At 37.4% G+C, this 12,561-nt stretch overlaps 2 protein-coding genes across 2 annotated transcripts; both read left to right on the top strand.

Moving 5' to 3' along the window:
- Positions 1-1,143: 1,143 nt before the first annotated feature.
- Positions 1,144-7,189, top strand: LOC141838308 (beta-glucuronosyltransferase GlcAT14B-like). The gene is made up of 4 exons (XM_074725750.1): positions 1,144-1,904; positions 2,606-2,681; positions 2,804-2,919; positions 6,438-7,189. The coding sequence occupies exons 1-4, from the start codon at positions 1,274-1,276 to the stop codon at positions 6,953-6,955; spliced, it is 1,341 nt and encodes a 446-aa protein (XP_074581851.1). The 5' UTR covers positions 1,144-1,273; the 3' UTR covers positions 6,956-7,189.
- A 2,243-nt stretch (positions 7,190-9,432) lies between these two features.
- LOC141840320 (adenine nucleotide transporter BT1, chloroplastic/mitochondrial-like) lies at positions 9,433-12,426 on the top strand. The gene is made up of 4 exons (XM_074728262.1): positions 9,433-9,584; positions 10,023-10,594; positions 11,502-11,663; positions 11,736-12,426. The coding sequence occupies exons 2-4, from the start codon at positions 10,040-10,042 to the stop codon at positions 12,204-12,206; spliced, it is 1,188 nt and encodes a 395-aa protein (XP_074584363.1). The 5' UTR covers positions 9,433-9,584; positions 10,023-10,039; the 3' UTR covers positions 12,207-12,426.
- The last annotated feature ends 135 nt before the right edge of the window (positions 12,427-12,561 follow it).

The following is a 12,561-nucleotide window of genomic DNA, read 5'->3' as shown; positions in this document are numbered from 1 at the left end:
ATACCTGCAATATATATATACTTGATCTGTTTAAACTGAATTGCTTACCGGTTTATCGAGTTCAGTCTGGATTTTCTCTGATTGGATAGTTCTTTGTCAGATGTTTTGATATCTCAACTCTTTGAAATAAACATAACATTAAGATCTATCAAAACTCTAACATGATCCTTCATTTTTCATTTGATGATCCTAAGAGATTAAATTTAAAATTTAAACATTTTTGACAATAGCTTTAATTTGCAAAAACTTTTCAAGGTATGCTAATTAATTGCTGATTAATTAAGAACAACAACCAATAATATATATCGAGCAGTAGATGAAATAAGCGCTTCAGCTGGGCGAAGGAGACGGTGGACGGCAAGAGATGAGAACAGGACGATTCAAGGGCTCACCACCATTGCAGAAGATTCCGTTAGAGAAAAGATTCTTGTCAGATTCTTGTCTTGCTCGTTACGAGACGTGTAACAAGAAAACAACAATATTCCACATTTGCATGCAGCAACACTGTGTCTCTTTGCCCTTTCTCTTAATCAAGGTACAGGTTCATGCCATACAACAATAAACTCAAAAAGTAGGCTTCTGAATATTAATAAATTGTACTCTAGCAGAATGATTACATTTGTTAATTTTAAATTATATTAATAATTTATTCTTTTTGAAGTATCGTCTAAATTATTCTTTGCCATTTTAATAATAAAATAAAAATTTATATTGATTAAATATGGAAAATTCGAGGTCAGTCAACCAGCGATGTCTGTACCCTACTTTGGTTGTCAGTGCACAGGGACCTTGTCCCACCGGCTGATGCAATGACTAGGAAGGTACGAATCTGGGTACATCTGAATGGGTGACGAAAAGCGTTGCCGTTCCCAGACCTTTTCCCTTCCCAGACGACCGGTACTTCGATAGCCTTCCGCTTGGTAAAGTCACCGGGCGGTGACCACACCCTCACTCATTTTTTTAATTTTAGCAGAAATTTATAAAAATATTATTTACAATGATTTTTAGATATTAAATTTAAAATGTAGGTCACGCGTCGCGTCGAGTCTAGGCCGCGTCTCGCGGACTCCGTCCCGTTCGCGGCTACAGTCGTGACTTAAGTCTGGCCTCCGAGAGCATTGCATCCCCAATCACCGACAGCCAACAGCCGGATCACGATCCGCTCACCTCCTTCATCGCGTCTCTCGCTCGTTGCGTGACCTGGATTTGGATACCGGAGATAGAGGTGGCGGACTGAGGGATCAGGGCGGCGCTGCCCGACTGCCGTCCGGCCATGGAGACGAAGCCGCCGCAGCCACCGACGCCACAGCATCTGCCGCAGCAGCGGCGGCAGAAGTGGGTGGTGCGCTTGCTCGCCTCTTTCTTCCTCTCCTCACTCCTCATCTCGGCCTTCCTGTTCTCCTCCTCTTCGTCCTCATCCTTCGCCGCCGCCTCCTTGTCTCGCCAGGCGCTTCTCCTCTTCTCCTTCTCGCAAATCGCCTCCCCGAGCGACGACGATTCGCTTTTCGTCGAGTCCAAACTCCGCCAACTGTCTCCGCCAGCCTCCTCTGGGCGGTCGGTCCCCCGCCTGGCCTACCTCATCTCCGGCTCCTCCGGCGATGGACGCAGCATCCAGCGGACCCTTCGAGCGCTTTACCATCCGACCAACCAGTACGTTCTCCACCTCGATCTCGAGTCCCCGGCCGTGGAGCGGATAGATCTTGCGACGGCAATCCGGGGTGACCCCGTCTATGCTCGCTTCGGCAACGTCAGGGTGGTCACTCGCGCAAACCTCGTCACTTACCGAGGTCCCACTATGGTTGCCAACACCCTCCATGCCGCCTCCATTCTCCTCAAGGCAGGCGGCGACTGGGACTGGTTCATTAATCTCAGCGCCTCCGATTACCCTCTCATCACGCAGGACGGTAAGATCCATCGTTAAATCATTTGCTAGGGATTTTTTTATTTGCTTCAAGATCGGTACTTTCCCAATTCCATGCTCTCGTCTCTTCCGAGAATCTAATCTTATCAAGTTGGACATTATATTCCTCCTTAAAATATGAATTGAACAAACATTATGGCTGGTAAACGAATCATTTTGTTGGTAGATTTGCCCTTCCACGCTCCTATGTTGAGTGAGATGCTATCTACGATAGAGCTCTTCTTGATCAACATCTAGTGAAAATTACTTTTGAAACAACAATCAAATAAAAAAAGAAAGTTTTCTGCATTAAAATTAGATTATTCTTTCTTTCCGTCAAGTTCCCTTTGATGCTATTTTTCAGCTTCCAATTTTATCAGTTGCTTATGTTTGGTCTTCGTTTTTCTACCGTTAGAGCAACCATTCTTTCACTATCATGCATCTCTTTACAAAGAACTAAATCTATCTTTTGACCCAGTGCTAATCACTTTTGAGCTTTGTTTCCGTTATAATAAAAAGGGCATTCTTTGCTCTGTTTTTTACTGACTCTTGTCCATCCTGCTATATTTCCTATTTATCATAAATTCTGAAAATTACACAAAAGGTATATTCCATTGTGATTTACCCAAAAATTGATACTTGTATCCCAAGTCCCAATGGCTTCACTTGGCTTTCTTCTTGATTTCCCATGCTTTTGTTTGGCAGATCTACTCTACACACTATCAAGTTTGCCTAGAGATTTCAACTATATAGAGCACACTAGTGACATTGGATGGAAAGAGTATGTAAACATTTGTTCGATTCTCACCATTTCTGTTCATAGTTTTTTTTTCAAGCAAAAGTTCTATGGTGATTGGTTTCACTAATTGTCTCCTAAATGGAATTTATATTTCGTTGGTGCAGGTTCCACAGGGCTAGGCCTTTGATTATAGATCCTGGGCTTTATAGCATGCAGAAGGCAGATGTGTTCTGGGTTACTGAAAAAAGGGGTGTACCTTCTGCATTCAAGCTATTTACAGGTATTAGTTTCATAAATCATGCACAGAGAATCCTGTATCTGTTTCACATGCTTTTTTTGTGTTGAGTTCCCAGTTCAATCAGTTGATGGCACGTATGTTTGTGATGCCTTGAACAATCACATTTGTAGGCAAGTGGGACCAGCTGTTTAGTTATTGACTTATTTTTTTTATGTGATATGAATACTATGGAGAAACATCTCTGTCATTATATATATGTGTGTGTGTCTTTTAAATGTGTTTTAATACTAATAAAATTCCTAGAGTATATCCTAATAGGCAGGGATGTTTATTAATCCCTATGATAAATATACATTTAATGTAAATTACAATCTTACATTCTGAATGATGAAATCGATGGTCAGAGACAATGTCAGAAGGATCAGGTTCAACATTGACACTGAAATTTTGATGATTTGGTTGCACATGAACATGTTTTGTTGAGGCCAATAGTAATTAGGAAATTCTACAGTATATAGTAGAACCATCCATTGTTGTAGTATGGATTGCCAATGTGAGATGGATAAAGAAGTGACCAGGCATAAATGGGGTTTAGTTAAGATCAGTTTGGATTTATGAGCATCTTCTGGAATAGTTGGCTCCTGCCGATTGGTTCCAATATTTTCTAGGGATCTATAACTCAACTGGAAAACCTGATTCATGATTGTTAGATTCATCCTACTGTCAGTTGGAAAAGTTTATGCACATATTGAGGCTAAAAGCTTATTGTCATTGCAGATGATGATGTTAAAAGAAACATTTAACAACCATTTGCCTGCAGCTTCTATCATATCTAGTCATTCTACCTGCTTTTGTTGTGACCTATAGATAAACTGTTTGGCAATCCATATATATATATATATATATGTGTGTGTGTGTGTGTGTGTGTGTGGCTAAAATGAAAATGTAAATGAATAAGGGGCCTTGGTTTATTAAAATATTTAACAATATGCTGTTGGCCATGCAATAATAACAGCCATAATAAACAGATTAACCAGTCATTTGGGTCTGCTAATATATTTATGACTGTGAATCTTGTACATTTTGGAGGAGAAAGGATGATTATTTGTAGAATGTGAAATATTTATGTTACCATATAAAGTAAGAGAGATATACAAATTAAAGCCTGTTTAGTTTCATATCACAAATTTTCTCTTTGGCTGGTGGGTTCAATATTACATCCTCAAGTTTTCCAATGTCGTAGTTTCTAGATTATGCATAGGATAATCTTTATCATAGGATAGTCTATATTGATAAATTGTAGTATCTGAACTTCATTCTTGGAATTTATAATTGGCTAATTTAGGGCTTCCATATTTCGTGTGCACATAATGTTTCATTTGACCAACCAATGTACGCATGATGCCTATTCGAGTGATTCTAGACCTTTTAGAGGGGTACACTTTCTATGATTCTCACATATCTGTAAATGTTCAAGGAAGACTAAAAACTTGTCGTAAGCCATTGTTTCATTTGTATATGTTGTTAAAAACAAGCTGTTAGGTTTATGTTGGGATGATAACGGGTGTAACTGCATATAAAGATGCTTAAAATGAAATGAAGTTGCATGCATGACCTGGGAGAATTGACATTCGCTGTTTGCATGCATAATCGCATCCATTGGTTCTGTTTACACTCCTTGTTTCTATTGCATAACTTATCCATCGGATAACCTCATAAGTCATGGAGCTTACAAATGTTATTCCACAAGCCTATATATCATCTAGCTGTTATCCCACAAATCTTATGTATCTTCATCAAATATATCTGCAATTCTGCTTGTTTTTAGTTTAGAATACTCTTAAAATAAATCAGACAAAGTTCCAAAACTCTAAAATTTACTTAATTTTTATCTGGTTTATTAAGTATTGGTTGCAAGAAGTATATGAGAAAAATACACACGAATCTTCGGTAATGTAGACTTTAGATAGTAAGTGAAAAGTCAATATCATATTAACCAACAGATTTGTATGTGAGCCTCACATAGAGTTCAATGAAGGAAAGATACGTGTAGCCGACCTCAAATAGTTGAGATAAATATAACTTGATGGTGATAATGATTACTGATCTGTATTTGGAGTCTCACATTATAGCATCACATGAACCTGACCTCATTCAATCACCTTTGCCCTTATTTCTTCATCTGATGGTTACACGTAGTAATTATTGTCTAGTTGATTATGATTATGCAACTAAATCTGGGTGCATAGTATTTTATTGTGAAAAGTAAGCACATTTTACTGCTATTAATATTCTTGATTTATAGCCTAATGAAGTTAAGCATACCATTGGCTGTTTTGTACGATTGGAAAGATTAAATATCAAGAAGACATTAATAAGTAAAAAAATACTAACAATAAAGAGTTAATCTCAACTACTTGGAGCAAACACTAGTTTGTGAAGATGGAATATAAAAGTATTTTCATTATGTTTAAAGTCTTCTCATTTCTTATGTTTTTAACATTAAAGATGAGGATGAAACAAATACTTTTTGCCCTAAATAACTGAGAAATTATCATATTGTCTTCACTTGGACTTTGACAAAGAACAGATCTATATTTGAGCAGATAACCAAATCTCTAGCTGTTGAGGCAGAATCAGGTCATAGGCTCTGCCATAATGTTTAGGTCCCTAAATCCATTTTTCATGCCATAGTTTGTTATGCACTTCTTTTCCACACTAGCAGTCCACAAGCATCTATTCACCCCTCTAGCATATATATCGATGACCTAATAATTTGAAGAGGGATGCGCATCATCAATTTAGCTCCAACTAACATTCAATAGAGTAGCATGTCCCTGATTGAAAACTTGGGTATCCAATGCAATTTAACTTGTAAATTTTGCTACAAGTAGTAGAACATCACACTCACAAATACCATAGACCGTCAACCACTTTGTCCATCATCGTCACAACGTAGGTGATATACAATGTCAAGTCAGCATGAGTAATAATGGAAGACTGAAAAAGGAATTTGAGAGTTGTTAGTAAGAGATGAGAATGAAAGATGGGGCAGGCTATTTGTAGAAGACTGACTATTTTTTAAAACTTTATATTTTAGATTTTTTTTATAATTTAATAATAGAATCACCATAATATCCCCATTTATTAATTTTTTAAATACTCTTGAAGGGGTATGTCAGGCATTTGTAGGGAAAATGTTATGCCCACACTTGAGCTGACCCAATGTGGGCCAGATCTGGTCCAGACCAAGGCCAAGTCTGGCACGCAGGCCAGGTTGAACACCATCTGGCATGTGCCCATTTGACACCTCCATAAGAAGGTCTTCAACTTCATGCAACATAAACATCATTAGTTCATGTGCAATTTGTCATGATATAGGGATGTTCCTGCTACTGCTTAAAAATTGATTTAACTAGAGTGTCAGTGTACTCTTTTTCTTTCATTCTTTTTCTTTTAATATGATACGATCTAGAACTGCAGTGCTCTCAGCAGTCAACACATTTTATTAAGTAGTATCTACTCTTCATATACCTCACTGATGGTTGATCTCTTTGCAGGCTCTGCTTGGATGATGCTCACACATCAGTTTATTGAATATTTGATATGGGGATGGGACAACCTTCCAAGAACAGTGCTAATGTATTATGCGAACTTTCTCTCATCACCTGAAGGATACTTCCACACAGTAATCTGCAACGCTCCTGAGTTCCGCAACACCACTGTCAACCACGACCTGCATTTCATATCTTGGGATAACCCTCCAAAGCAGCACCCACACTTCCTAACTCTAGATGACTTCTCACGCATGGTCGATAGCAATGCTCCGTTTGCAAGGAAGTTTGGTCGAGATGACCCAGTACTAGACAAGATCGACAAGGAACTCCTTGGCCGTGATCCTGGTGGTTTTATTCGGGGCGCATGGCACGACACACTAAAAATGAATTCTAGCAATGATCAACACTACATTGTTAAGACTGTTTCTGAGCTCAGGCGAGGGCCAGGTGCTCAAAGGCTTAAAGCTCTAATAACCAGTCTCATTTCAGCAGATGGTTTCAGCGAGCGGCATTGTGTTTGACATGGACAATCGGAGGCCATTTTTTATTGCGATGTGAAGCTTTTAGCTTCATGGCTGGATGTTCTGAAAGCCCGGTGCGCGAACCATTGAATAGGTGGAGGGGATAGGCGACTTATATTTGGTCATAATTTTTGAAGAGTAGGAAGCCATGCAAATAATTATTAAATCTGTTGATTCTTGACTGTGATACACAAATTATTTTAAGCATAGCAACAAGTTTATGATCGATGCTCAGTATGGTTCCTTGTATCATAGTACATTGTGATGGTTTTCTCATGATCTATTCTATAGTGTTTCTCTCTTCACGTTATTCTTTAGCCAACTGAAAGATTCATCATTCTTTATTATTTCACATTTTCATTGTTTGAATATTGGCGTCGAGTATATCTCATTGAAGCTTATAAATTAACATCAACAGGTTCAACAAAGTCTTACAAAGATAGGAAGGATCGTATAAGCACGTTGCTACATCCCCAACAATTTCTCTAAACTGATTAAAACAAGGCAAAAGGCATTAGGTTGGTGCCAAATGAGATTTCTTCGATATTAGTTTATTGTTATAGAATATTGAATTGATAAATGAAAAAATTATATTGTCATTTTTCATTGTGATCAATTATAATTTTTCAATTTATTTCTTTACAAATGATCATAAGATCGATCATATTGAGCCGCTGGATGATAGATTTCACCTTTGTTGAAGAAGAAAATAAATGAAAAAATTAATTATTTAGTATGTATCATAATACAATTAATTTTATGTGTTTTAAATTAATTAATTTTTTTTTAAGATTGTACGTTGACTGAAGAGAGGAATGGGAATATTTTTGTCCCAATTGGCCATTTCGCACGGCACTTCAACGGAGGGATGAAGTGGCTACTCAATTTTGACTCCACTTGAATTCTTCAGTACGCAATCAATCGTTGACCCTTATAAATCTTGAAAAGGTCAAAATCAATAATTGCATTCCACATAGAATGTCTAAATATATTAGACCGGCTAAATATTTTGGAGGTTTTAGCAAACGAAATCCAACCAAAATAAAATGGTCTGAGCGCGAACAAAAAGATTTAAATTAAATCCTCTTATGAATCTCACATAAGTGGCCACTGCCAAGAACATAGTGAGTGGAAATTTTGACGATTTAAAACTTTAGAAAGATTGCAAAGACAAATTGATATTTATTTTTTTATTTAGTATTAATATTTTAAGACTCTATCCTTTGAGAAAACATTAAAAAAAACACCTCTTCTATTTTTTTTCTTAAAAAAAATCAAATGTCACCTTTACTTTTTTTCAGTAATCCTAATCCAGTATTCAGATCCAGCTCGTACGATCCAACTAATTTTGAAGGCGATCAATCTGACTTTATAGAAATTCTTCATCGATCATTAAAGTAAATCAAGAAGCACAAATAAGTCCTGACAAATGATCCAATGACACAAAATTTTTAAAATCCCTAAACAAGGACGGAGCTAAGGTGGGGGTGATGGTGGCCTCCCCTCTCTCAATTTTTTAATACAAGAGATACAGAAGTATAAAAATGATAAACCATTGAGAGGGCGAATGGGAGGTGAGTACATGACCGCTCTCTCAACTTAAATACATATCTTTCGCTCTTTAATATGAAAATTCTAATTCTATCCCTATCCCCAAGTGTAATGTATCCTAAGTAAAATTTAAATTTTCATTGTTTATAAAGTCACCTCTGTTCTACCCCAATGAAAGAGCCTTTGCATCACCTATAATATCTCAATTGTATCTCTTATTATTTTAATTTATTTACATCAAACACAATTTTTTATACAATTTTAGAGCTACAATAAGAGAATAATATTTAAAAATAATTACAATCACAAGTAAACTTTTTAAACGAAAAAAAAGCAAACAATTTCAATCCAACTGTTGATTTTTATTAATTTAAGGAAAAATTCCTTTGATCTAAATTATGAATAAATAAACATATTTTAGATAATACTTGTCACAAAACTAAAAAATTGTTTACTTTTAATAAATACACTGAGGAAATAAAAATAACTGTTTAGATATTTAAGGAACTCTGTATATTTTATATTATTCTAAATTTTAAGAATGAGTCTAGTGAATAAAAACAATATTAAAAATTGAATTTTTGGCATATTTTAAAGGCCTTCCAAAATACAATTCATATAATGAAATTTTGGCTCATGATGTTTTCCCTTAATTGTTATTAAATTTAATCAGTTTCTGACCTTTTATTTTTTTTTCATAAAAAATTGTGAATTATGTAAATTAGAAATTATTAATATTTACTAACGAAATTATATTTAACCGTTTATGTATTTTATTCCGAAAGAGTCTAATATTTTGATTAAAAACCCCCAAAAATAATTGACAATGGCAATTAAACCCTCATCTTTCTATCGATCAATAAATCACTATATAAACAACGGCAGGCTTCGTATCGATCGGGTCTCGCTTCGGTGCTCTGCTTTTTTTGCACGCGCTCACCCGCCGCCCTCCTACCTCGCATCTATCGCCCGCCAACCCACAGCGAGATAGCAAGGGAGACCAGGAATAGGTTGCAGTGGGAAGTACTCGCGCTGATTTCGGATCCGCCAGTTCGATTTTTCGGCTCGAACAATACAGGTGATGATTCTGTGTTCGAATCTTTGTTTGAGCGCTTTTTAGGTTTTACCCGATGTTTCCTTTGCAAAGGATTGATTTTTCCGCATGTTGTGATTGATCCGGGTATGTTGCTACGGTTCTTTCAATCGATTTTGCGGTTTTGGCTTTAACTTGTTCATCCTTGCCAGTCTCTCCGAAAAGCTGAATTTTTTTCGTGTTTTCCCCCTCTTGAAGGACTCGACTATTGTGTTGTAACTTTACTATTTCTTCCTTCGCATCTGCATTTTAATGTTTCTCCTTTTCTCGTAGAATCTGTTGAAGGAAACTTCTTTCCTTGGTTTCTTGTGCAAATTTGGTAAAAAGTTATAAATTTTTCCTACAAAACTGTCCGTAATTGTAAGAGGCCAATAGAGATGGATTTGGAAGTCGCAATGTTCTGAAACACAACACTAATTCCAGGTTCTGCTGCGATAGCAATGGCTGATAAGAGATTGCAAGCGGTCGAGAAGAACAGTGGCGGGTTCCTTCAACCTTTCCCAGAACTGGGCTTCTTTTGGAATATCCAACCAGACTTGAGCTTCTCATGCAATATCCATGATAGACCGTATCCGTCCGGTGGCTTGTTTGCGAGTGTTAGTCAGATGGGAGTTGAGCTTGGGGTTTCTTCAAAATCTCCTAATGTGACACCTGAGGCAGGTTTTCAGGTTTTTGGGACTCCTGCTGAAGCCACAGAAGATGTGACCGATTATGTTGAAGAAGTTTTGGCTAAAAAGAAGAAAAGTATACTGAAAGTAAGAATTAAGGTCAGGAATCCTCATTTGAGAAGATTGCTTAGTGGAGGAATTGCCGGGGCAGTGTCACGGACTTGTGTTGCACCTATGGAAACAATTAGGACACACCTTATGGTTGGGAGCAACGGGAACTCGACGACAGAAGTTTTCCAGAATATTATGAAGACGGAGGGGTGGAAGGGTCTGTTCCGTGGTAATTTTGTCAATGTCATCCGTGTTGCTCCTAGCAAGGCCATTGAGGTGAGGGATATAATGTCGATCGCAACCATATTCTCTTTTAGTTTAATGTTGATCTATTGGTTGGATACACCACTCAATTGTCTTCTCCTATATGTATTTTTTGAAGAATTGCTTAATGATGCAATATATACCATTCTCACCAGCATCTAGACATTGATTATCATTAGAAAGTAAATATTGCAAAAACAAAAGGGCATTGCTCATGTTGAACATAGGGTTTAGGGCCTGCAATAAGTTTCCAATCCCTAGTATAAGTTTAAGGTTCTAACCTGTCATCTAATTTGATTGAAGTTTTTTAATAACAGAATGGTTGGATATGCATCCTTATTTGTGCCCTGAAATTTTACAAACTTTATTATGTGAATGTTTAGAGGGAATCCTTTTTTGTTTCTATTCAATATTTTGCTTATCTGCAAACTAAATCTTTTTGGATAATTCCATATCCATCTTTTAGGCTATGTTTTGTATTTTGAGGAGCCTGTTGTGATACAGTATGATAGGTTTTTGTTATCCATGTACTAGAACAACAATTTATGGAGGGCAAAACTAATATTATTGCATATGCTTCTAGGTTCTTAGCAATGAATATTTAACTTCTAGGTTCTTAGCAAAGATTGACCTCCACATGGAAATAGATTCTTGTGCATAGGTTAGGATGTGTCTATTTTTTCTCCATGCAGATGAATGAAACAGTATTAGGATCTGGACGAACTGGTTTGAACAATGTCGCACGCATCTGCAACCTGTTGAGTTATATCTTGTGTGTTCTTTTCTCCTAACTAGGTTTACGGCTGTATGATTAATATTTATTTTGTTATTCTATTAGTCACTTTTATCCCAGATTCATGTTTAGTAATTATTTTCTTTATCGTCTGATTCTTACAAGTCTCTATGGATCTCGTTGCAGTTATTCGCTTTTGATACTGCTAAGAAGGTTTTGGCTCCTAAGGAAGGTGAACAGCCGAAGCTTCCGATTCCCCCCTCATTGGTTGCTGGGGCATTTGCCGGAGTCAGCTCCACCCTATGCACATATCCTTTGGAACTACTAAAGACACGACTAACTATACAGGTCGGTGAAAGTCATTGCAGTAAGTATCGCGTCTACATCTTTCAATCTAATCCTTGTTTCCTTCCTGTGCAGAGAGGTGTATATGACAATCTTCTACATGCATTTGTGAAAATCATACGAGAGGAAGGCCCTGCAGAGCTCTTCAGAGGTCTCACTCCGAGCCTCATAGGAGTCGTGCCATATGCCGCCACTAATTACTATGCTTATGACTCCTTAAAGAAACTTTACAGGAAGGCCTTCAAAAAAGATGAAATAGGAAATGTTGCCACACTTTTGATTGGTTCCGCCGCCGGCGCTCTCTCAAGCAGTGCAACTTTCCCTCTTGAAGTTGCAAGGAAGCATATGCAGGTCGGAGCTGTCGGCGGTAGGCAAGTCTACAAGAATATGCTTCATGCTCTTTTGAGCATACTGGAACAGGAAGGGATTGGGGGGCTTTATAGAGGCTTGGGGCCAAGCTGCACGAAGCTGGTACCGGCGGCTGGGATCTCATTTATGTGTTACGAGGCTTGCAAGAAAATCTTAATCGATCAGGAGGATGCATAACTTAACCGTTCTCCCAACAAACACGAGGATGCTGAAATGTGAGAAGATTTTAGGCTTTTAGTTGTAGGTTTTTGGTTCAACAGATTTTAGCTCAAACTGAAGCTGTTTGAGACTTGGATACTTACATGGGGCAGTACTCTTTTTTCCCCTTCAAAATTATCTTTACTTTGTGATCCATTGAATGGGACCAGATCTTTTGATCTGCAAAATAAAGATTGTTGCAAACAAGTTTGACTAGTTTCTTATCATTTAGAGTTGTTTTATATGATGAAAAGAATTCTGAGATCATTTTTGACAACAGATAATTTCCTTTTTGCCTATTATCTGACCTTACCTTTTTCTAGTACTGAAGTGC

Source organism: Curcuma longa, chromosome 11 (genome assembly GCF_044706935.1).
Source record: "Curcuma longa cultivar G26 ecotype Majalengka, Jawa Barat chromosome 11, ITB_CL_G26_1.1, whole genome shotgun sequence".
NCBI classification, from domain to species: Eukaryota; Viridiplantae; Streptophyta; class Magnoliopsida; order Zingiberales; family Zingiberaceae; genus Curcuma; species Curcuma longa.
Note: the sequence above shows the minus strand (reverse complement) of the source record. Positions and strands in the feature narration are given on the sequence as shown.